Here is a 26,090-nt window from a genome sequence, read left to right on the forward strand (position 1 = left end):
TCTTCTGTTAAATCCATTCCTCAGTGGTGGAAGCAGCCTCAAACCTACAAGTCACAGAAATAGCTTCAAAGTCCATGCGGGTGACATGGGATTCATCATTAGGGGACGTCTCTGGCTACAAACTTACACTGGTCCCTATGCTACCCGGGATGAAACGCCAAGAACTCTACATTGGAGCAACACAGACATCCATTAATGTCCGAGATCTTTCCCCCGAAACCGAGTATGAGATCACCCTTTATGCTCTCAAAGGCCTTACTCCCAGTGAACCCATAATGGCAATGGAGAAAACACAGCCTGTTAAGGTCTCAACTGGTAAATTGGTTTAATTCCTATGGATTTCATGAGCTTAGAGTTGAAAGATCCATAGTTTATTCCTCTGGTACTTGAGTGTTGTGCTGTCTCTTTACAATTTAACTAAATATCTCCTTTTTTTATCTTAGAATGCTCCCTGGGAGTGGATGTGCAGGCCGATGTGGTCCTGTTGGTTGATGGATCATACAGTATTGGATTACAAAACTTTGCCAAAGTCCGTGCCTTCCTGGAGGTTCTGGTCAATTATTTTGATATTGGACCCACCAAGGTCCAGATCAGCTTGGTCCAGTACAGCCGTGATCCACACACTGAATTTGCCCTCAACACTCACAATGACATCGACGCGGTTGTCAAAGCTGTGCGCTCCTTTCCCTACCGTGGTGGTTCCACCAATACTGGCAGGGCCATGACATATGTCAGAGAGAAAATCTTCACACAAGCCCGTGGCGCAAGATCAAATGTACCCCGTGTCATGGTCCTGATCACAGATGGAAAGTCTTCAGACTCTTTCAAAGACGCTGCCACCAAATTAAGGAATACTGACGTGGAGATCTTTGCTGTTGGCGTGAAGGACGCAGTCAGGTCAGAGCTGGAAGCCATTGCCAATGAACCATCTGACACTCATGTCTATGAGGTGGAGGACTTTGATGCTTTTCAGAGGATCTCCAAGGAGCTCACTCAGTCTATATGTCTGAGGATTGAGCAGGAACTACTCAACATTAAAAAGAGAAGTAAGGAGAAATACATGATGTATTATTTTTTTGCCCTTGTGGTACAGCCAATGTATATCACATTAACTCTCTGGTAGGTGGTGAAACCTTTATGCTTGCAGATATGTTTTTATATCCTTATAGTGCTCATTTTCTGGGTGTTATACAATTGTTAACTGCAAAAACCTTTTAGAAATGGCAAAAAACATGCTATTTAATACTAAGTAAATTGCTTTCTGACATGGCAGAGGATGAATTTAACCAACCCTGAATAGTGTGGCCAGCCAATAAACACACCACAAAGCCACATTCTTTTAAAATGAGATCTTTCACACGCATTATAATCACCTACAGTCAAACAACAGAACCACAACACTAAAATTTGAAGTTCATTTGATTCAAAAGACAACCTTGGGTTCATTATAGAAAGGAATTTAATGTGTGTTCACACATCAGTGAAAATACCTCACACATCATTCTGTGCTTTCACATTGTGAAGTGTGAAGCCCCCAAATACCTAGAGTTAGTTAGAGTAGCATTCCAAGCTCCAGAACACAAGCAGCAGCATCAGCCTCATAAATTTGACAATTATACAATGTTATTTACCATATAATGTTTGTACCTGTTACCAAAGTTAATCTTGCCATTTCTTTGATTTTCAGGTTTGCTGCCACCCAGGGACTTACAATTCTCAGAGATTACCTCTCGAAGTTTCCGTGCTACCTGGACAGCTTCTGCAGCTAATGTCATGTCTTACCTCGTTCGTTTCCGCAAGGCAGAAGATGTGACCGAAGACTATATTTCACTAGCGGTTCCTGGGGACACCACAACAGCTGTTCTCCCTAACCTATATCCTGTCACCACCTATGAAGTCAACGTCTTTGCTCAGTATGAAAAAGGAGATAGCTTCCCATTGACCGGCGAGGAGACCACACTCGAAGGTAAGAGATGTTTTTTTTTAAGAATGACGAGTCCTTTAGGTCAATAGAGCATAATATTCATCACCTTTGCTATTCTTTTTTCAATCTTTTTAGAACAAGGCACGGTTCGAAATCTGCAAGTTTCAGAGGAGACTACCAATAGCTTTAGGGTGTCATGGCAAGCTGCCCCTGGTTCAGTGGTCAGGTATCATCTGACCTATGTCCCAGTAAGTGGCACTGGAGAGACACTGGAGGCTCAGACCATTGGACCAGAGACTACCATAGTGCTGCAGGAGCTATTCCCCATTACCACCTACCGTGTATCTGTTTCCCCTGAATATACCACTGGTATGGGGGACAAGATGCAAGTGGATGGTACCACCAGAGAAGGTGAATCAAATAACCAATTATTTATCAAAGTACATCAATTTGTGTTTTTTGGGCCTAGTTAAAAGTTTTCCCCCATGCATTTCTGGTTTCAGCTCGCGGTTCTCCTCGTAACCTCCGTGTCTTTAATGAGACTATCTCTACAATGAAGCTATCATGGCAGGCTGCTCCAGGAAAAGTCATTCAGTACCGCATTGCCTTTAAACCTGCTGAAGGGGGAGAAAGAAAGGAAATATCTGTAAAAGGAGATTCCACCCAAGCTTTGCTAAAGAACCTCCAACCAGCCACTGAATATGAATTGTTTGTTAGTGCTCGCTATTCCTCTGGAATGGGTGATCCTCTTCTGGGCACAGGAACCACCTTGGAAGGTAAGACAGAATGTACATTTTTGCCATAACAAAAAAGTAATTGTGGTACTTTTAAGAAACCTCTTTGTTTCTTAAGGTTTCAGTGTGGAAATTTTCAAGCTTTTCAGAGACATACTGGGCTAAAACACTGCAATTTTTGTCTTTTCTGTCAAAGTTGCTCCATAATTTAGCATCTGGCACTTTCTACTGGCAGCTGTATCAGAAATAAGGAAGTTTCTTTAACTTTGCAGGGATGATTGAATATATGAGTTGTGGTTTCTGAGGAAAAAAGGGAATGTGGCACTTGATGTAATTTATTTGGCACAGGGTGTAAGTTGGGGTGGCTCAGCCGCCCATGAAGGCAGTAGGATGGAAATGGGTGGGGAATGCTTGTAAACCTGGAAAACTTATGGAATCACTTGGAGCTGAGTTTGAGAGCCATATGCTTTCCTGGTAAAACCCTTACATCTCGGCCTGTCTGAGCCGGTATGATTTACTATGTTACAGTGATATATAAGTCACATGGGGCACATTTTGTTGCGAAACTAAAGTAGGGCATCACTTCAAGATTTGTCAGCTTTGCTTCTTTAGAATTTGTGTTCAGTAATCTGCAGCTGTATTTGTTATAGAAAATGACAGCGGCAGCGAATGCAGCAGGTTGGACAGGCATGTAATGTTAGTACCGGTAATAGCTTCATATGTTACTTTTTAAATCCTGATATCCATTTCAAATATTTACTTGATTTGAAGCTGCTACCCCAAAAATATTTTATTAGATAAAATCACAGTGTATGCATCAAAGAACAATAAATCAAACATCGTTTACTCTTAAAAGAAAGGACCACTTGAAAGTTTGTTTTCATCTCAACAATAAACACTCTGTTGTTGAAATTTTCGCGCATTACATTGTGGGATATAGTGTCTCATAAGAATCACTGTCCCTCTCCCTGGCGAAGAAAATCAAGAAGTCACGGTAATAAAAAAGTTAGAACACTTCTAAGCATCCGTTTACGGGACTCGACATCCCACAATGCAATACTCAAAAATGTCAACAAACATGTTTACAGTGGAGATGATACCTTTTTTCTTTCTATTTGGAGTAAATAATTTGGAATTCATTGATCTACAGTATGCTATGATTTTGCCGGTAATAAAAACATATTGGGGGTAGCAGCTTTAAGTTTTGGGTTATGTCTTTGGTGAATGGCATTTTGAAAGTGGACAAAGCATAAACATTCAGGCTGTTTTTAGTTATGAATTCTGGCTGTTTTATGCATTACTTCAAACTATAAAAAGGGAGGTTATTCTTAATTAATCATTTTTAGTGTTGAGATAAAATTGGCCTTCTGGCTGTCTATAGTATTGTCTAAACTATGCAATACTTGATTGGGGCTCCCTTCCGAAATGAGCATAAACCCACAAATGAATTAGAACCATTGGAGTGGAATTATGATTTGCCTGGTTATAAAATGTTCTCTGGTGAATGTATTTTAATGGGACCTTTCATTGAATTGATTCAAACTTTATTCTAAACTCAAAGTAAATTAAACCCCGCATATCTCTTTACATCTTGTTGAGTGCAACAGCCAATGTTTGGTCCTTTTTTTTTTCACTGTTCCCATGTTGACCAAAGAGCTTTACTTTGATCACACTGTTTGTTTGACTAGTTAAGTCTATGCTGTCATCAGTCCCACGCTTCCACAGTAAAAAGCACTTTGGCACTTTGTTTTAGCTGCACATACCAAGATGCACTGATGTGAGGATTCCCAAATGTGAGCTGGTAGTTTTTCAGTGCTATTCTTCTTGAGTGACCCAGTTTTTGATAACCTAAGTTGTGTGTCTGGACAGAAGTTTTCCATTTCACCAACTGTGATAGTTAATACAAGAGGCTTAGAAAAACAATTAGAAAATTTTTTATGACTCAGTTTAGGTCTGACAAAGATTTTACAGATGAACACTCTGTAGCACACTGTGGATAGTACAGGCAGACTTCAGAAAATTGTTTACATGGAAACACAGCCACGCTCAGCATGTGGAAGGTGTTACCTAAAACACCTTAAAAGCGGGTTTAGCTGTCTGTCTGGACTTGGGAAGAACTGTTTGTTCATTTCCCCTAAGGGTGGGGCAGTGGACAGGCAGAGACAGAAAGAGAAGAGAAAGACAAAGGACTCCTCACAATAAGGTTCAAAAGGCCTCTGGGTGTCTTTGAGGATAAAAGGATATTCCCAGAACAACGAGGTCAGGTGTTCAAACCCCTTAAGCAGCACTCATGCTCGATTTTCAAATTGTTAAACACTTTAATGACACCTTAAATGCTCACACATGTCGCACAGGAATTGTGATTTTACTTCAGAACAACAGGACCCCTGAGAAAGTTTGGCAGATTCATTTAAAGCTGATGCTTTCTGGTTCTTTTAGCCTATTCCAGGCTGTTCAGCATGATTTGAAGACTGCTTTCCTGAAATGTTTTTAAGGTACTTTAAGGTAAAAGTGTTTTCCTTGTGTTTTGTGTGCACTGTGGTTCACAGTGAGGCCCCTTCTCTTTCTGCTCGTCTGTGAGTGCAGATGAAAAGTGAGCCGATGTCTGCAGAAGTCATTACCTTGAGATCCAGTCGCCCTTGGTTCACTTGCACAGCCGGAAAAGTCAGTCAAGTTCATCCGCTACTTTGTGCTTGGCAGAGAGGCTTTTTTGATGGAATGGATGTGGGATTAACTGATGGTCTGTTTTTGTTGCTCAAAAAAGCTGGAACTCTTCATTGATGAGCAGTCAAGATCTTTTCTGTTATATACAGTAATTAGCCTCAAGGTGTCGATTACTCTTTTTTTGCACAGCTTTTCCCATTTCTGATCTGTTTCCACCTCAATCATGATTGATACTTTGTTAAATGGAATTTATGGTAGCTGTTTAGTGGCAATTTATCTACAGTGAATATGTGTCGAAGTTCCCCATGTCCTCATTTAGTGAGGTTTGATGAATAAGGGTTTTGAAAAAGACCACCCAGTTGAATGGTTCTACTGTACCTCTGATTATATAGCCTCTACATAGCCGCTGGTATGTAGAGGGTTAGGGGATTGCGTGAGGCTCAGAATCCCCGAGCATGTGTGTGCAGCAGCCCATCCTAATGTGGTGGAACCAGGTCTTCTCCACGGCAGCCAGAGCGGCGAGACCTTAATATGGTTATCTGTGTTAGCCAAGCATTTGCTGGCAACTCATCACAAAACACAGCCACTAAATTCTCTCCACTGCCATTCCGTGTCTCTCTCTCTCCATTCACAATGGTCCCCCATGGAAAGTGAGCAAACCATAGAAAGTCGAGAACCCAACATCTGCAATAATAGCACGCACACTCTTGTGGTTCTGGTTTCCTTTGGTTAAATGGAAAATTAAAGTGTTTTTAGGAGAGGTGCTGAGGACATGTGATGTGTGATTAGTTTTGCAGAATTTTTTCCATCGGCCTTGTGTTAGGAAAGGGAGAAAATCAAGTCACTCCGACAGATCCTGAGGGGTTAAAGCGGAGACAGATGAACGATTGTTAGTGGTTTATCACTGGGGGTGGTTTGTCTTGACCTTTTTTGAGTCTCGCTCACTTCCTCAAATCGGTGTAGATGTATTATAAATCAACACCATCTGGACCAAATCATCACTGGGGCTGGAAGGCTCCCAAGCTTTTACAAGACCTACATTTTTCACCAATTAAATGAGAAAAGTTACTAATCAGTTTAAGCAGAGAAAGTCTTGATGTGAAAGTTAACTGGCATTTCTTTAGTTCTTTACTGTTACCCCATCACTCTGTTAAGCTCCTCTTTTTTATGTTCCCTGCAGAACTTGGCTCACCCAGAGACTTGGTGACCAACGATGTCACCGACACCAGTTTTGTTGTGTCTTGGACCGCTGCACCGGGTAATGTTCGCCAGTACAGGGTCACATGGAAGTCTTTGTACAGTGACGAATCCGGAGAGAAGACCATTCCAGGAGATACCACTTCCACAGTTTTAGATGGTCTCACCCCAGAAACACGCTATCAGGTGTCTGTGTTTGCTGGCTATGGTCATGGTGAAGGTCAGCCACTGGTTGGAGAGGAAACCACGGATAGTAAGTAACTTTGAATTTTCTGTTCATAAACATTGTGTTTTTGTTTTTCTTTCTTGGCATCGTTTTCCTTATTTATTCTCTTTTAAACATTTGATGTTGTTAAACGAATCAATATGAGCTTAACTCAAAACTCTGAGACTAAGCACAAGTGATGTTTTATGACCATTAAAGCCTAAAAGCCTTGTGACAACAGCTGCACCGTTTCCTTATTTATTGAAACAGTCAAAACCAATTTAAAACCTGAGAATGCAACTCCTGACAGCTTTATTAGTAACACAGTTTGAACAATAATGCTTTATTTGTTCTTAAGCTGCAAATACAATTGAGGGCATTGTTATACATAGATGTCAGTGGCACAGGGCACTTTACTCACTGCAAAACAGTTTAGTCTGGAAATCCAACTTTAATCCCACCTGGGACTGATGTGCTGCAGTTCTGGCCTTTGGCACTTTATTAGTTCAATCCAAGAAACTGTCAATTTGTGTCAATACAATCGTAGGGAGTTTGTGCAATGCATGTTCTGGTTTTTAAAATAAGACTTTTTAAACTAAATTAAGACATTTTGAATGCACAAAAAACAAAAGAAAATTAAGATTGCTGTCTGCATTAACAGTTCATGTCTATTATTTAATAAAGTTACAATGAAAAGTAGCTTACCTACATTATAGAGACCGCAAATCAAGGGTACATACGTATGCACAGTGGTGATGTAATGTTCAGTGCACCTGCAGACAGTTTTAATAGGAGATGTAGACCAGATAGACGCTGGCCTCTCCCTTTGTTAAGACTATGCAAAAGCAGCTTTATGCTTAGATGAGTTTAGCACGTTCAATGGAAACTTGTATGCTTTGTGAGGGTTATGGTTCACTAGTAAGTTAAAATGGAAAAATATCTCCAAGCGTCAAGGATGTTTATTGGTTCTGGCAAACTCGATTGGTAGCACACACTGATTGGATCACAGGTCAGCTGCCCAGTTACACAATTTCACTTTGTTTATTTCCTTCTTTCTTCACACCTGCCACGACCTACTTTTTGTTCTTGCATAAATCACACACACACACACTGCTCACTTATGTGCACCGATTTTTCCATGAATCTTCTCAAAGAAGTAGAGCAGTCGGAATATTTTACTCAGCCTGTTTAAGAATTCACACTTGCCACTCCTGCTCTGATAGTAGAAAAACAAGCCAGACACACAGAATGGAAAGATTATAAATTCTTCGAAGCATTTTGTCTCCAATCACCCACCAAACACAATCACCTATTCATTGTGAGTGCGTGTTTAATGTGTACTTGGCTGTATTCACATTTTTATGGAAACAAAGCAGATGTAGAGATAAAAGCTGGATAGCTTCTTGAGTGTGTCACTGTTTTGTTTGCTTACCAGCAGGAATGTCAATCTGTTGAAATATCCAAGTTTAAATTTGAAACATAGGAAGTCAGGAGCATTTCTTTTTAGACACATTCTTGACAGAATAAGACTTAAAATCTAGATTTTGTCTCATGTAATTCATTCTTCATTTCTCCTCTTTTAAGCTTAGTTCCTCTTTTACCTTCTTTGCAGTCTCGGCCGCTGGCAGAAGAATTGTCGTCTCAGAGGAAACAGAGAAAAGCATGAGGGTGACATGGCAGCCAGCACCTGGAAAAGTGCTCAACTATCGCGTTACGTACAAACCGCAGGCAGGAGGTCGCCAGCTAGCAGCCAAAGTACCCGGTGGCAATACCACCACTGTGCTAAGACGCCTAACTCCACTCACCACCTATGAAATCACTGTTGTGCCAGTTTATCGTTCTGGAGAGGGCAAGGCAAGGCAAGGAGAAGGAACAACATGTAGGTTTATATTTTGGTCACAACCTCATTTTTGTTGATTATTCCTTTACGTTTGTGTAAGATCACTTGCATTTCCTCAGGATTTCTTCTTTTGTGATATTATGAGGCTCCAATTTTTAACTGAACATCTACCTACTTTTGTTGTCCTGTGTGGTTACTCTTTGCTCTACCATTTTCTCCAGTGTCACCTTACAAAGGTCCACGAAACCTCCAGACATCTGAGCCCACTAAGACCAGTTTCCGTGTTACTTGGGACCATGCTCCTGGTGAAGTCAAGGGCTACAAAGTCACTTTCCACCCTGTTGGAGAAGATATTGACCTGGGACAACTTCTGGTTGGTCCCTATGATAACACTGTGGTGTTGGAGGAGCTGAGGTATGATTCATTTTACATTTAAAATGTAAAAAAAAGGTTACTTATTGTAATGAACATTGTATGTTTTGTTCCTCTACAGAGCTGCTACCAAGTACACTGTGAATGTATTTGGTATATTTGATGGTGGAGAGAGCATGCCGCTAGCTGGAGAGGAGTATACCACCTACTCAGATGCACCTGATGTGCCACTTTATGTTGACCCAAGTAAAGTTCCTGAATATTCTCAGAGAAAATACAAATATGAATTATTAATATTGCTATAACAACAGCACAATCTGTGTAGGACACCAATGATTGTAGTTCCTTGGAACAAAGTCTGTGGCCTTCCATAAGTAGACAGTTTCTCCAGAATCTCTGCAGCCACAGACAAACATTGGCGGCTGGGTCACATAGTAAATCTTTGCCTTGAAAAAAAAAATCACTTCAGTTTCATGCTTCATAAGAGCTTCAGCTTTTCGCTGAAGTCTTTTCCTCAGAGATAATTTTATTACAAAATGACAGACATAATGTCCCTTCCATCTGGTTCGCCCCATTCTGTCTACCTCTTTTTTTCCCTGTATAGAAAATAACTAAATACATAAGTGCACTGTTAAAGCATATTACAGTCCAAAATCAGTGATACAGTTGCTGATTTTGTGCTAAAAGATTAATCAAAGATGTGTTTGGAAAAGGAAGGGAAAGGTACACTAACTATGTAATTAATAATTCACAGGTTTTACAAATTAAAAATGTGTGTTGATGCCAACAGAAGCCATTACTCATTCAGGACAAGCAAAGACGATTACCTTTTTACCTTCTGGAACAGTTCCTGCTTTTATATGCGTCATGCTGAGGTTTTGTTACCAACTCAGACATTTTCGAGTATTAATTAAACTGTTGTCTCTTGCAGACAATTTGGCACTGCACATCCGCATGCTCTTTGTAGGTCCGCAGCATCGAATACCCACCTTGTCATCAAACAGGTGTTTGAAGACAGGATGTAGATATTACATCGCTGCTCCAAAGGGCGTAGTAATCTCTCCGAAGCCTTTGATATGTTTCGTAGCATCACATGTTTTCCTCGTCTGCACCTGGGAACAACTAATGGAACCATAACGAAAAATCTCAAGGAGATACTGCCTCAACATGCTGAAAAGACACAAAGATGATAATTATTGCACCTGGAAAATAAAAGTTGTGTGAATCACTTCCAGAAAAAGATCACGAATATGAAGAAAATGCCTTTCTTCCTGCACATGGAGATGTTTGTTGATGAAGCTGTGTTGATGACATGCATTTCTCCTTCCTTCTTTCCTTCCGCTCATAATACTTTTTCCATTTCTCATACAAATACAATTCATCAATCTTGTCACCATTTGTGTTTCTCAGTCAAGTGACATCTCATTTAAAGCTTTTACTACTGTTCCATCATGACACATACATCCCTGCTTTCTCAGATATCTCGTGTCAGACCAAAGCGCAGGCTGACATTGTTTTGCTGGTCGATGGCTCCTGGAGTATCGGACGTCTTAACTTCAAGACCATCCGTGCGTTCATTGCACGAATGGTGGGAGTCTTTGATATCGGTCCTGACCGGGTTCAGATTGGTGGGTCAATTAAAATCAGTAATCGCCTAAAGTCAAGATGTTAAAGGTTTTTTTTAAATAACCAAGAGTTATTATTGCATTCAGGACTTGCTCAGTACAGTGGGGACCCAAAAACTGAATGGCATTTGAATGCCCATTCTAATCGGGAATCACTTTTGGAGGCTGTGGCTAATCTGCCCTACAAAGGTGGAAACACTCTGACAGGTATTTCAAATGTCATTTTTCTTCCATTCACATTTACAGTATAACTGTAAAGACACAACTACTTTCTTAGTGTTTGTTTTTGTCTTATATTTTCTGATTTTGATGACAAAATATTGTGATGTCTTTATTGCAGGTCTGGCTTTAAACTACCTGCTCCAGAACAATTTCAAGGAGAATGTGGGGATGCGGCCAAAAGCTCGAAAAATCGGAGTTCTGATCACTGACGGCAAATCCCAAGATGACGTCATTGTCAACTCGAAAAACTTGCGTGATCAAGGCATCGAGCTTTACGCCATTGGTGAGGAAACATTACTCTGTTGGCTGACACAGAGTCATTAAATAGCCTAAATATCGTCACTTTGTTCGTTGCAGGTGTGAAAAACGCAGACGAGAATGAGTTGAGGTCTATTGCCTCTGACCCGGATGAAATCCACATGTACAACGTGGCTGACTTCTCCTTCCTGTTGGACATTGTGGACAGAGTTACAGATAATCTCTGCAACAGTGTCAAAGGAGATGGTACGAGTTATTTTGTATGGAGAACAGCAAAAATAAGAAGCACTCTTTGATCCATGAAATATGGAAAAATATATACACACATTCATAGAGAATGAAACCTCTTTTCAATATTCTTCCTGCCTTCCCAGTAGAGTTTAGATTCATTTTCCTGCTCAGCTCTCGGGCCGGGCCGGGCACAGGGCTTAATTTTTAACTTTTTTTTAAAAACTTTTTTTCTTTCTTTTTTTCTAATCTCAATTACATTAATTTTTTATCTTTCAGTAAACACAAACGCTTCTATATTGTTGTGGCATCATTTCTAAAATGATTTCTGCTAGTAGTGGGACAGGATATTGATGGTGTTGTGTTGTGTTTAGTTGCTCAGGGTTAACGTTCACTGAATATTATTTGCTGATTTTGCTCATTCCTCACTTGCTGCACTGGCCCCCGGTCAGGTCTGCAATGCTGTAACGGACTGGGTTCTATGTTCTGGTTATGCTCCACTTGTGTGTATTCAGTGGTTAACTGATGCTGAGATTTCCCATGGTCGAGAAGGCGTCATGGTTACGTGCATTTCTCTGCCATTGTGTGTCTTTGTTTACATGTGTTCTGAGTGTTGATTGGCTGGGAGGCTGAGGAAAGGGTAGGCGTAAGCGGGGAAAAGACTAGTGAACAATTCTGTTCCCATGGACGTGGAGTGTATGACAGTGTAAGACGGTTCTTTGTGTGTCTGATTTTTTATTTTTGGCATGTTACTACGACCTCCATTAAAGCCTGTAAAACTGTGATAACGCTTGAGTCACTTCATTACAATACCTTTTCGAGAGTGTGTGCGCCCCCCCCCCGCGGTATTAATCTACCGGCAGCAATACGTTCAATAAAATAATTTACATCGGGTTGGCTTCGGGCTCGGGCCTACAATTTAAGTTAATGGGTTGGTGCTGGATTTTTTGTGCCTGATCTAAACTCTACTTCCCAGTAAAGCGAATTATCCCCTTCTTGTTTAAACTAAAGACCTCATAATTCTACACCCTTAATGCTCTTATTTGTAGCTTCTGTCTAAACTTGTTATGTTCAAATATTTGCAGTGAAGTAATCCATGGCCAAATGTCTTTTCTAAAAAAACAATCTTCATATATAAACACGTTAACAAGGTTGTGCAGCCGAAGAAAAAGAGTCAGAGGTGGAGTATTCAGCACAGAACTCCAATCTTTGTTTGCCATTTAATCAGACTCTTCTTCACCTCTCTAGCACGAAAGAAAACAGCATGAGCAACACACAAAATACTTCCCCCTGGAAACACCCTTCTCAACACAATAAGTTCCCCCGCAACGGACCATTTACTGGGTGAATTATGAACATGAAAAACAGTCACCCCAAGGTGACCTTTGTTAGGATTTTGGGAAACAGTAACAGCAACAAACACTAGATCAACCAACACACATTAAAAGGTGAGCATTATTCCACAGCACAACAGTAGATAATACCTTCCTTTCAATACATTAATACAGTATATGTGGACCATACCAGCCTGTCATTGCCCGATCCCGTTAAATCTCGGAAGCTAAGCAGGTCTGGGCTTGGTTAGTAGTTGGATGGGAGATCACTGAGAATTCCAGGTGCCACAGTGGGGGACAGTCACTCCAGTGGTATCTGTCATTGTGTCCTTGGGCAAAACACTTCACCCAAGTTGCCGAGTATGAATGCAGTGTGTGAGTGAGTGTTGATATTGGTCGGAGGGGCAGATGGCGCACTTTGGCAGCCTTGCCTCTGTCAGGCAATAGTAGCTTACCACCACTAAGTGTGGAGTGAAAGAATAATCCCTTAATTCTGTAAAGCAACTTTGAGTGTCCAAAAAAGCGCTATATAAAATTGATGCATTATTATTGTTATTATTATTATTACAGGAGGAGCTCCTGGTGCACCGACTAATCTAGTGACATCAGAGGTGACTCATCAATCCTTCAGAGCGACCTGGACGGCTCCTGATGGCCCAGTGGAGAAGTACCGGGTGGTGTACATGACTGCATCAGGACGCCCGCTTGAGGTAGTGTTATCTATCAAACTCAACCACACGTTTAATACGACCACAACGTCAAATCACATGAGATCCAACATTTGCATTCCCGGTCCAGGCTTTAATGGGATCGGTCAATTTCTGTTCCAACTGTTTCAAACACAAATGGTAAACTCCCCTCAAGGCTCTATTTTGATCTTCCTGTTTGAGGTTGTTGCTGTTTTAGTGTCTGATTGAATTACAGTTCACCACAGTGTGAGTTCACTGAAACTCTCATTTTATGGTAGATGAAATAAGCCATGGCTTCTTGGCTGAGAGCAAGCTTCTTCAGCGTCTGAATGTAATTACATTTGGGAGATGTTTGTTTTTGTCCAGAACCCTTGAGTTTGTTTAATAATGATCATTGTAAATGAGTTTTCGTTTTTGTTTATGTTTGAAATTGAAGTCTATGCTTTGTTTGATTGTTCTTAAAAACAAAATAATCCCATGATCGCTCTTTAGCCAGCTTTACAAATTCCTAAAATCACACATAAACAGATAAAGTAATTAATGTAAACATATGAAATTACTTTGTCTTGTAAAAGTTGTTTTTTTTAAAGATATTCTGTTTGTGGATAGATCTCATGAAGCAGTACGTTAAAACATCTTGTTTCTGACACTAGGTGTTAGTGGATGGGACTGAGAACACAGTGGTTCTGCAGAAGCTGAACCCCCTGACAGAGTACCTGGTCAACGTCTATGCTGTGCTGGGGGAGGAGAGCAGTGATCCTCTGAAAGGAAAAGAGACCACACGTATGTTTTGATTGAGTTTTTTTTTAAACTATTATTCTTGACTTTGATTTGTAGAGATTGTAAAAGGATATTGATATGGAGCTCATATTGGCAATTCATCACACAACCATACATAACATGCTACAAAAACAGGACAAAAATCAACCAAAAATGTTATATTTACAATGAATCTTTAAGACTTGTTACATTTGGAAAAGCAGATGAAGAAAGAGGTTTTATGGGAAAATTTAAAGAGGCTCCTACGCACTCTCTTTCTTCAGCCATTATTTTCATGAGATGCCTCTCTTTTATTTAGCCGGCATCAGCAAGTTCCTGCCATGCATAACATGGACTTTAAGCACTCACTGGCTCTGATTTCTGTGTGGTCTCCATTAAGAAAATGCTGGTGTTCTTTATAAAAACCCACACGTGACAAGAGAGATATTAATTGTAGATCCTAAAGACGTACACAATATCAAAGGCAATTTGGATAACTATGCTGAAATTTAACTACACACTACACTACTACTACTACACTTTTCTTTGATATTGTTCATTTAAAACTTCATAGACACAAATATGCTGTATAGTCAATACAAAAGAAATGGAAACTACATGCTGAGTGAAAGTAGGGAAGAATGTAAGAATTGCCAATCAACAGTTTCTGCTTTGGTTGTTCAGTGCCCTTGTCTGCTGTGAGGAGGATGAACATCTATGATGAGCATACGACCACCATGCGAGTAAGATGGGAGGAGGCACCGGGAGCTACAGGCTACATGCTGCTGTACAGCGCCATCAACGCCACCCAGCCCACCACTGAGCAGGAGGTGAGACACAAACGACCAGCAGTGGGTATGACAGAAATCTATACACAAACAGAACTCACGCTTACACAAGCCTTTTTTTTACACAGCCAAGGTGAAATGAAATACCACAGCATCACCAGTCTTTTGACCCAACACATGTGTTTCACATTGGATAAACATTTTACAAAGGCTGCAGTGTTTTGTTTAGCTGGCAAAGCAAAAATTGAAAACACAGGGGAGCAACGTTAGTCAAAGGATCATTTTGTGTTTAAAACTGGCCAAAATCAGTCCAATGCATGTCATGACGGTGTTGTTTGTTTGCTTTGTGTTGTCCCAGATGAGAGTCAGAGGAGACACGACAGATGTCCAGCTGGTGAAGTTACTCCCCAACACAGCGTACACTCTGTCCCTGTTTGCCCTTTATGGAGAATCAGCGAGTGAGCCGCTAACTCAGCAGGGAGTCACCTGTACGTTGTTGCTCGACTACACATTTATCTCAGTTTGCTCCTGTAACACTGTGCTGAAAGTCATCTAAACTTTGTGTTTTAGTACCCATGCCACCTGCAGGAGAACTGAGGGTGCGCGATGTCACTCACAGCACAATGTGGCTTAACTGGGATGCTGCTCCTGGCCTTGTCCGCAAGTACCTGATCACATACAAGCCTGAGGATGGAGATCCTAAAGAGGTGCGTTGGGCTTTCTCTGATTCTAACCAGTTGTTTTTTTTTTTTTTTTTTTGGTTGACTGTAATTGTTAGCAGGATTTATTCCTGGGACTGTTCAGCACTGTTGTAAAGAAGGACACAATTTGCTGGCCTTAAATAATCTTTGTGGAGGCCGGGATTGGATAAAGGCTTTTGGGAGTTCGTGGGCTAAAGCAGGAAACTCTGCAGTCTCGCTAACCCCTAACAGAGCTGTAAATCAGGTGGAGGTGATCCTCAAAGCTCCTGGGGTGGAACCACATGTGTGATAGAACCCAGTGACAGCATGTAGCTCACCACTCACAACGCCAAGGCAACTCACTCCAATGGGAACCCTTTTGGTGTTGCTTTATTATTTATGGGATAAATACTGTGAAACTCACAACTCTGTCAAAAGTTACACTGCAAATGGTAATAGGCACAGAAACCAGCCCTAAGGTTCAATTTCTCAATCCCCACCTAATAAAATTTAACTATACAAAATGCAGTTCCATTTTGATTTTGCCTTCTGTAAGCTATTAAACTGTTTAGTCAAATGTATTCTGTCTTGTTTGTTACCATTTTTTTAATAACTTCTGGTTACATTTCTAACCACATTTATTAGTTGGCCATTAACTCCACAGCTAATCCCAAAAGCGCTCATATTGTGAACGGACTTGATGGTTTGCATACCTGCATAAATCCCCTGAAATGTGTGTTTTTATAACATTTTCCTTCTAATCTGAATATTTGTGCTTTACAGTCCCAGGTTAAACGTGCCCCTCATTACAATTGACTGACTCTCATTGACTTTAAAGAACTTGAAAGAAATAATTTATCATTATTGGAGCAAATGTTTTAGCTTGGGGGCTTGTACTGCATGCAGAACAAAGTACTTTAACAGTCTGTCTTAAGACATATTCCACTTTTTTGTTTTACAGCTCGAAGTGGGAGGAAGTGTGACGACGAAACAACTTGATAACCTGAGTTCCCAGACTGAGTACAGTTTAGCTGTGACTCCGATCTATGATGAGGGAACTGGGCAGCCCATGTTGGGAGAGGCCATCACAGGTTAGAATGAAAACTCAATTGATAGCAAATAATGTTGGTGTAATGTATTTTTTTGGCTTCCTTTCCCAAAGATGTAATTGATCGTGTAACTGATAAATAATTACAATTATGGCGTATTTATAGTTGGAATTTTAAAAATCTGTTTCTGTTGTAATGGTAATTAAATTTAAATTAAGTTTAGATAATTGACTTCGTAATTGTAATTGCCATGAAAATTCTATAAAAAGTTGTCAATTATAATTTAAAGCAAAAACTGGGGAAACATGTTACAGTTCTATGTACAGTTTTACACATACGTAGTTAACAATTATTAATATATTATTAATATCAAGCTTTCCCACATTTTACCATATAAAATGGCACAAAAAAGGCTCAGACACCCACAACAGAAAACATTAAAATCTATATTTTCATTGATTAGGAAGCCTAACAAGGTAACCAATAGATAGGAAAGAAATTAGATGATAGATGTTTGTTTTTTGTGTATTTTACAGTTGATTTAGGACCTGTTATCACAAGAGATGCTAACAGAAAGCTAACACAAGAGGACGGTTAACTTTTATTAGGTTATTTATTTCAGGCTCAGTAATTGTAATTAATTGTAATTGAACTTTATTGATTAAGAACATAATTGAAATTGACTTCCTGAGGATACAAAATAGTTGTAATTTTATTGTAATTGGAAAAAATACTGGTCACCGTAATTGTAATTGAATTGGAATTAAACATGGGTAATTCAAAACGTAATTGTAACTGAAAAAAGTAATTGACATCAACCCTGACAGTACGTAAGGCTCTAATTGTGCAGGTCTCATTATGTTCCTTTCTTTACACCTCCAGATGTTGTTCCTGCACCAAAGAATCTGCGGTTCTCTGAAGTCACCATGACCAGCTTCAGAGCTACCTGGGAACATGGAGCCCCTGATGTGGCCTTGTACCGCATCGGTTGGACAAAGAAGGGAGAAGGCAACTTCCAATATGTACGTAAAAAGCATATGTACTTGTTTACATTTTCATTTTTATTGTGTTGTGGAAACCACAAGCACCAGTTCTCCTGACCTGTGTCTGCTTTGTCATCAGGCCATTCTGAACAATGACGAGACATCGCACGTCTTGGAGAACCTGGACCCCGACACGCCCTATGATGTGTCTGTTACAGCCATTTATCCTGATGAATCAGAGAGCGAAGACCTGTTTGGAACTGAGAGAACATGTAAGAAACACCCCCCTGCATTTTGAGTTAGCTGCTTGTTGAACCTTGCTCCAACACTTGACACAATGAACAACACTTCTATTGTTCCCTTTAGAAATATGCTACTTGTTCAGTCAATAGTTTTCCCTTCACGTTTCTTTTATCTCTGCTCTATAGTGTCTGGGCGGGGTGACACCCCATGTAAGTATGTTCGCGGGAAAAGCAAAGGGATACCTTTTTTCTCTTAAGCAGTGACTGCATGTCATCAGTCATCAGTTCATTTCATTCATCAAGTCAGACCTTTAACCCATCCCCCCTCTCCAATGGTTTCATTGTGTGTTTGTTTGTCCATGACTGTCTATAGCCTATCGGCTTCTCCTTGTTAATGAGAATGTTCCATCGCAGTCTATTAAATGACTGAGTTTGGATTTCCATCCCATCATGCATGCTTGGCAAAACAAGGATTTTAATCTCGTTTTTGAAGCAGATTCTATCAACCATCAACTGTTAATCCATTTATCATCATCATAATCATCATCATCGTGATTGTGATAATCATCATCATCATCATCATCATCATCATCATCATCAATACCATTAATTTCCTAATGATCACAATGCTGTTCAAGAAACTGTTCCTGCTTTAGAAAAGACAGTCCTTATTAGGAAATTTGTCTTTTCTACTTTAAAGCTGCAGTCCCTGTTTCTAAGTCGGGGTTATTTAAATGCTGCTTTTGCCAATTATGAAATACATTTATATCCTTATGGATATTATTAATTATTAAATAATGAAAACTATAGATCTAACACTACCAAAACCTTTCAGGACTGTGTCTTTAAAGAGCAACTTTCCAAAGAAATCGTAAAGGAGAATGTGCATCATGACCTGGTTGTAACTGTGATATATGTGCGACCGTGTGCGCTTTACAGCACCCTACGCAGCTCCCACCAACTTAGTCGTGTACAACGAAACCACCACCACTCTCAACGCCAGATGGACTCCACCTCCAGATCGAGTCCAGAACTACAGGATCACTTACGTTCCAACAGCTGGAGGCAGGAGTCAAACTGTAAGTCACACAACAGGCCTGAAGTCTAATCACCATAGATCCAGCTCCAAAGCAGAGCTACTGTGGTTGTTAGGCATGTTAAAGAGCCCTTGAGAGGAAAAATAACAAGCTGGATGTCTTATATGTATTACTTCTGATCTATTAAACACCGTCTTGGCTAATCCCTTGTTTTTAAGTAGCAGCGACAGCCTTGGGAATAGCAGCTACGTACAATCTTAAAATGTTTGGATAGACAGACTGATATTTCTGGCTCTTTAAACTCTGTTAGAGATTTATTGCTGCCTCCAAGGTCCATAAGTGCATATCTGCTACTGAAATGAGTTTTTTTTTTAACTCTAATTCAAATACTGTTTTCTGCTAGAGGTTTTAAATATGGCAGCATTAGGACAAACAAAATCCTGCTAGCTTAACACTGCAAACTTAGTCATTTGTTATCTCCTTTTCAGATCCATTGCTTCAGCTGATGTTTCTCATTTATTTGATAGGCAGGAATTAAAAGGAGATAGAGATTTTCACTAGTTTACATAAAGAGCAAAAGTCAGTCCGTACAACAGGTATCGCTCCAAAAAACAGCTTTAATCAAAAAAAGCTAACGTTTCGGGCTCACGCCCTTCATCAGACATAGCACGAACGATGAATATACTTCCTTATACAGGTAATGTAACCAACAACACCTGAGTGGTCATGTGACAAAGATAAACACACTGCAAGACATAATATATAACTCATATTGTTAAATTCATGTATATAGAATCACAAGATTACACAAAAAATGTATAAGAAATTAAATAACATATTATTTTTAAATCCAAAAGCAACAATACTGATGTTTATTTAGTCTCACACACAACCATGAAAATTAAACAAAAGGAAGGAAACCTACTTTGAACAAAGCCAGAGAATTTCAGAAATATATAAATATTTATGTATGTGTATAATATGTATGTGTATCTTAACATAAATACCTTTCTCACAAAATGTGTTTGTTTTAATACATACTATACAATGAGAGACAGACATCCACACATAGAAAAACATCTAACAATCAGAAAAAAAATCAAGAAATCACAAATAAGGCCTGAATTCCAAGTCTTCATTAAGTCCTTTAGGGGATAACGTGTCCAAAGTGTAAATCTAAAAACTTCCCTTTTTAACAGCATTGAATTACCATTTCCTCCACGTGTTGGTTGTTTAACCAGTTCAATTTCACAGTATCTCAAAGAAGCTGGTTTACTGTCATTTATAGAAATGGTCAAATTCATGTGGTTAAAGGTCCATAAAATATGGATGTGAGAGTGTGTTTGTTAAAAATGTAAAGAACTCACTCAGTCAGGTCGGTGTTCATGTAATGAAAGAGTGCGATACTAATGTAGTCATATTTTAAACAGTTTATGTTCAACAACATTTGTCATTCTGGAGAATGTGGCTAAACGTACAGTTGGACTTTCTTTCCTTGTAATTTGCCTTGTCAGTGTGCACGTGGCAAGTGGTTTTATGTCGCTCACCTGTTGAACATTTGCTTCACTTGGAATTCCTTCACAAGGAATGTTTTTCTTTTTTAATAATGTGCTAAGTTCTCGCCAAATGATTGTCTGCGTGATAAGACGCTGAAACGCTAATCAGATACTGGCAGCTAAAGCTAGCACTTTAACATTTTTTTTTCTGTCAAGATCTCAGTCGTGATGGCACAAGCCAAAAGGTTTTTGGGTCTTAAACAATAACGGGATTCTTTTGAAGTGCCTGAAGCCCATTTTGCTCTTGTGTTGTAATAATGTAATATTGCACCAGATAATCCTTCAAACCTGTTTCTTTTGCTAATGATTAAATTCAATTAACTGTATTGCTGATACAACAAATCCACACTAAATTCAGCTTGCACTCATAAATCAATGCTAGGACGCTGTCTCAGATTTCTTTTTTTTTCTCTTTTGAGCCGAAGGCAGTGCAATAAACTAATCAAGTGTTCCTATAAGGCGTCTGACTGTTTTAACCATCAGGATGCAGATTTATATTGGCTCTTGTCCTCTGTGCTAACCATGTCCCAAAACACTAAAAACATTCCTTTTCTGAAAGTTTGACGGCCTCAGTACCTTCAGTTAGAATTCTTTCCATTGGGAGATCAGTTTGAGAAATCCAATGAGAATTCTTTATTCCTTAAAAAACAAATTAAAGATTTTTCCACTGCTCCAAAAGTGGTTGCTTGAAAGCCATGAAATGAGTTTTTTTCAATCAATTGGCTACTTATACTTCAGAATCATCAAAATTTGAGTTTACTTAAACTTCCCCAGCGATAATAAGCCGCTGATAAGATAAATATATATTTGTCTAACTGTTATCTCCTCAATCAGACCCAGGTTGGAGGAAAGAAGTCAAATGTCTTGCTTCCAAAGCTGACCCCTAACACCGAATACTCCATCAGTGTGGTGGCAGTCTACCCTAGTGGGGTTAGCAAGGAGCTCAATGGACTCGGAACGACAAGTGAGTGAACCGTCCTTCAGCAGCTTGTTCATGTTGTTCTGCTTTACTACATTTGTGTCAAATTGTCACAATAAACTTGTTTCCCATTTATAAATATTGCACTTCATGAGGAATTGACTGTATTGTGTTTTTGCCAGAGCCATTGGGTGGTGTTAGAAACCTGCGTGTAACTGACCCGTCTACCAGCACTCTTAACGTGCAGTGGCAGCCTGCGGACGGTAACGTGCGTCAGTACCGGGTTTTCTACGTCCCCGCTGCTGGAGGAGAAGAACAGATGGTATGAAAATGTGCTGCTCCAGCACATTTTTCAAACCTTGGCTACATCCATTCCCCACTCTGACGCACTTTGTCTCGTCTTTGTTCAAGGTTCAGGTCCCAGGCAGCACTTCCAGCACCACGCTGAAGAACTTGGATTCCGATACAGTCTACAAGGTCACCGTGGCTCCTGTTTATTCTGCCGGGGAGGGACAGCGTCTGTCGGAGAACGGCAAAACATGTAAGCGTTGCACATATTTAGAAACTATTAATTATAATAGTTGGGCATGATGTGGAAAATAAACCCACCAGATTACGATGGCTCCTGTATAATGACACTGCGTGAAGGAGTTTATCCTGGTTGTCCTCAATGAAACGATTTAACTTTGCGGTACATCAGCCTTATTGACGTGTTTCTAAGTGGCCCCCAAAATCCTCTCTAAACCATTCGTTACGTTGAATGTGTATTAACATATTAAACCCTCTCCTTAAATGTAATCTCGGACATAAAACACTGCCTGTAGTGACAGCGTAAAGCTCGGTCTGCTTAGCTTGAACATCATCAAAGAACTTGGACCTTCCAGTTTCTCCCACAGTTAAACCACGGGAGTGAGTCAGCATTTTGTGGGGTGATTGCGTAGGAAGGAATTCCTCCATGCTGGCAGCGTTATAATGGTGTCTCCTTTTTCTTTACCGGAATATTATCCATTTATAGGTTGGAATAGGGGGCAGTGGTCAGGATAATGGTGGGGCTGGGGAATGGGGGAAGGGGTACTGAATATTTGGCGCCTCTTCAGGAAAAAAAGAAACAGGGGGTTAGAAATGAATGGAGAGCATTATATTTTTTTATGGCTCTCAGCTCACTTGGCCAAGGTCATGCTCCATGCCTACCACTGCTAGCTCTATTTTCCCCGATGTTGCAAAAGCTCTTCTGTTTAGCGGGTTTCATTTTCCCACAACAGTCAACCAACCTCCTACAGTATGTACAGTATGCTAGCCTGCGTGAACGCAAAGACTTTTGTATCCACACAGCCTTTGTAAAAATTCTGTCCACCCACTTGGGAATATTCAAAATCTTCCTTAATGGCTCTCGATTAAGGAAAGAACCTGCACTTGGTTTTTAGGCTAAACTTGGAATTCTGCACTTTTACAGCGTCTTAAAATTCAAAGCAGCTTTTATCACAATCTGCTCCGCTCTGTGAAGCCTTTAACAAACGGAAGCTCTCTCACTGAGACTTTTGCCCACTACGTTTTTTCCACCATGCATTCATTGGGGTTGTAATCAGCAAAAGCTTTTTCAAACATCTGCTTTGGTTTTCTGGAAGGAGAGCTTTCTTTACGCAAGGTTTCTCACTTTTATACCCTTTCCATGAACCTTTAGGGTGCTGACAGGAAGTGTCCTGTTGATCACACTATTGTGAAATAACATCTTAAACATCTTTGTTTCTTTGTGGGAGGTTTTGTTGGCGTTTTATGGAAAGTTTCTCAGGTGGTATTGTCTTGTTGTGGATAGGTATCGAGTTAGGTACACGTTTGTACTTTGACAAATTACCCCTTGACAAGATGAATAAGACACAGATTATGTTTTGTATGAATAAATGTTTGGCAGACTTCTGTCACTTATGTGTGTCTGTTACATTTCCACCTATTTTAATCCTTTTCCTGTAATACTGCTTATATTTCTGGCCTTTAATATCGTCCTCAAATCATTCTTTTGTCCACTTTTTTTTTCTCGCCCTGACTTCCTTTTTTCTGCCTCTACCTTTCATTCAACGTCTTTCGTATCTCAGTAGTGGAACGCAGCCCCGCTAGGAACATCCAGGTTTTCAACCCCACCACCAACACTTTGAACGTTCGCTGGGAACCTGCCACAGGCCCCGTTCAGCAGTACCGAGTGGTCTACGCTCCTCTCACTGGAGCAGGCACTTCTCAATCGGTGAGTTGCCATCTACGGTGCGTGAAAATCTGATATGTAGCACATATGGAAACAAAAAGTAGCATTTTAAATCCAAATGCACAAGAAAAAGCACAACCAGGCTCTTCATGTGATTACGGAATGGATATTGCGAACACATTTAAATGTCTCCATGTTTGTAGTTAGTGCCCTTCAAATTCCTCTTGGTGGCTATAAATGTTTTTTTTTTTTACCAAAAAATGTTCATCTTTAATGGCATCTCCTGTGCTCTTTACTCATAGTGTGCCATCTGGCAGCAGAAAGACCACATCTTTGCAAATGGTTTGTTTAAAGAATCTATTAAAAACATCTTATAAAGCTTTGCTTTACATGTAAAATCATTAACCTTCTTTAAACTTCTGCTGTAAAGATGGCACAGTTATCGGGTCTTCACACACATGGTTCAAATGTTAGCTTTAAAAGTGTTGATACGTAGGGTGTTTTTTTAGGGCCAAAGTCACCAGTGACTTTGGCCCTAAAAAAATCCTTCTCTGGGGAAGGGTCGCTGCAATGTACTGTAATCATTCAGCGTTGACATCAGGTTTTCTTTTTATATCCAAATTCAATAAATAAGCTTGAATGATTGCATGTGGATGTTTGTACCGATTATTACCATTGATTACTTTAGACGCTTGGGTCTTAGCTGTTGTTGTGTTAATCCTAACATTAACCAGAGGAAGGAACTAACTAGGACACAAAGATTCATCAGGTACCTACAACCCATAACACCCTAATGAGACATCAGTAACCCCCTAATAACATACTTAACATCAATGTACCCATACCTGATTCTGAACAATGGTCACTGACTGGTCCAGTATGGATCCTGAACTCTAAGTTTCAAAAGGTAATATTCAGATGAGTATAACTTTGAGAGGTTTTCTCATATTTTGATGTATGTTACACCATTTTATTGATTGGAATTTACACTTTCATTATCTGTGAAAAATTAAAAAATCAACCCGGATGAGTTACAAGAGTTTTAATCATCTTTGGTCAAAGATTATATAACATTGTGCAATATGCAGTATTACCAGTTAACATGTTCAATAAAAAGGTTTTGGTCTGGTAAAATTTTGTTGTGCAGGCACTGCCATTTATCTATTATTTACATTTTTAGTTTTTTATATATATATAAAATGTAAAAGTGGTCTGTAAATTGTAATGCCGATTGTAAATATAATGAGGCTTAATTTTGTTGAAATTGCAGTTTTTTTGTTTTTTTTTTCAAATTTTAGTTTTTTATAAGATGCGTTGTAAATGAATAGTTCAACATTTTGATAATCATCAATACTTATTTATATATATACATATATATGAATACAGAGTTCTGTTTGTTTATGAGTCATTATTTTACAGGTCTAACCCACTGTCCCTTGAGGTAAACCGTGTACAATAATTGGTGTAATGAAGCAGTGTATTTCCACTAGAGGATTAAACACAGACAGTGTTCTATTTAACATACTACTCACAAAACCCTCCTAGGCATACTTTGTCGTAATCTGCTGCTCTCAGAGAGGTTATCAGCAGGCTGGAGCCCTGAAGGAATTTTGGCCTCACCTTGCTGAGACAGACAGCCAGGGTGATTGCAATCAGCTGTGTTCTAAGTCAGGGTGACCTTGAGGAGCCTCTAAACCACCACCTTCTAAACATCTCCACACATCAAAGGGGTTCCTTGACTCTCGCTTTCACTCAGCGCTGACAGCAAATATGTTTATTCTGTAAAACATGGGTGTGAGAGGTAGTGCAAGACACGAGCAGCTGTCAGAAGATACGCGAAAAGGTCTTTGTCCTTTTAAGTGTCAGGTTAAAGGTTGGTTTGCATTCTTTGCTTGAGTTGAACTATGCCAGTGTACTTAAAGTGTCATGTTAAATTGCAGAAGTTCACTCCAAAAATAAATAACGGCCTCCTGCGTTGGTGTCTCTGTGTAGATTTTGGTACCAGGAACTACCAACACAGCACTGCTGCAACAGCTGATACCAGACACCGACTACAATGTTGGAGTTGTTGCCCTGTACAGTGATGGCGAAGGTCCCCCAGCCAGTGATGCTGGAAAGACACGTAAGTGGCTCATTGTGGGTCTGTATGAAATAGAGATGAAGCCAGAGGTGGACTGGCCATCTGGCATACTGTGCATCGTCCCAGTGGGTCGTCGATCCAAAGTGGGCCGGTCCGCTATGGTAACAAGTGGCCACAAATGGTCCAAAAGTGCCAAAAACATGGCAAGAAAACAGTGTAAAATGACTAAAATGGGCCAAAGTCAGTCAAGAATGGGCAAATAAAGAGGAACCAGGTGGTATGTAATGGCAAAGGGTAGCTTTAATGAGCAAAATGTGGCAATCAATAGTGCAAAAGGGCAAAAATGTGGAACAAAAAGTAGAATGTAGGGTTTAAAGGAAACAAGTGGTATTTATTGGGCAAAAGTTACCTTATCTGGATGAAAAGTGACCAAAAGAAGTTTACAGAAAGGACAAAATTTGGATAAACGAGTCAAAAAGAACTTCGACAAAAATAGGAAAAAAGGTTTATT

The 26,090-nt window shown here is 39.8% G+C and overlaps 1 protein-coding gene across 5 annotated transcripts in view; it reads left to right on the top strand.

The window, feature by feature from the left end:
- The window catches only part of col12a1a (collagen, type XII, alpha 1a), a 66,212-nt gene that overhangs the window by 14,731 nt on the left and 25,391 nt on the right, over positions 1–26,090 (top strand). For 3 of the 5 annotated variants that reach the window (XM_028438518.1, XM_028438516.1, XM_028438520.1), the window contains 28 exons: positions 25–315; positions 444–1,046; positions 1,688–1,966; positions 2,060–2,335; positions 2,428–2,700; positions 6,503–6,772; positions 8,337–8,603; positions 8,786–8,978; positions 9,058–9,182; positions 10,415–10,564; positions 10,649–10,768; positions 10,902–11,066; positions 11,141–11,287; positions 13,174–13,313; positions 13,946–14,075; positions 14,736–14,881; positions 15,198–15,327; positions 15,410–15,546; positions 16,481–16,610; positions 17,451–17,590; positions 17,691–17,823; positions 17,980–18,003; positions 18,733–18,872; positions 21,221–21,350; positions 21,488–21,627; positions 21,717–21,846; positions 23,396–23,541; positions 25,492–25,621. In XM_028438518.1, coding sequence (XP_028294319.1) covers positions 25–315; positions 444–1,046; positions 1,688–1,966; positions 2,060–2,335; positions 2,428–2,700; positions 6,503–6,772; positions 8,337–8,603; positions 8,786–8,978; positions 9,058–9,182; positions 10,415–10,564; positions 10,649–10,768; positions 10,902–11,066; positions 11,141–11,287; positions 13,174–13,313; positions 13,946–14,075; positions 14,736–14,881; positions 15,198–15,327; positions 15,410–15,546; positions 16,481–16,610; positions 17,451–17,590; positions 17,691–17,823; positions 17,980–18,003; positions 18,733–18,872; positions 21,221–21,350; positions 21,488–21,627; positions 21,717–21,846; positions 23,396–23,541; positions 25,492–25,621 — 5,085 coding nt within the window. The remainder of the gene's footprint in view (positions 1–24; positions 316–443; positions 1,047–1,687; positions 1,967–2,059; positions 2,336–2,427; positions 2,701–6,502; positions 6,773–8,336; positions 8,604–8,785; positions 8,979–9,057; positions 9,183–10,414; positions 10,565–10,648; positions 10,769–10,901; positions 11,067–11,140; positions 11,288–13,173; positions 13,314–13,945; positions 14,076–14,735; positions 14,882–15,197; positions 15,328–15,409; positions 15,547–16,480; positions 16,611–17,450; positions 17,591–17,690; positions 17,824–17,979; positions 18,004–18,732; positions 18,873–21,220; positions 21,351–21,487; positions 21,628–21,716; positions 21,847–23,395; positions 23,542–25,491; positions 25,622–26,090) is intronic. The other 2 variants (XM_028438517.1, XM_028438521.1) reach the window with 2 other exon arrangements.

Source organism: Gouania willdenowi, chromosome 22 (assembly GCF_900634775.1).
Source record: "Gouania willdenowi chromosome 22, fGouWil2.1, whole genome shotgun sequence".
In the NCBI taxonomy this organism is placed as follows: Eukaryota; Metazoa; Chordata; class Actinopteri; order Blenniiformes; family Gobiesocidae; genus Gouania; species Gouania willdenowi.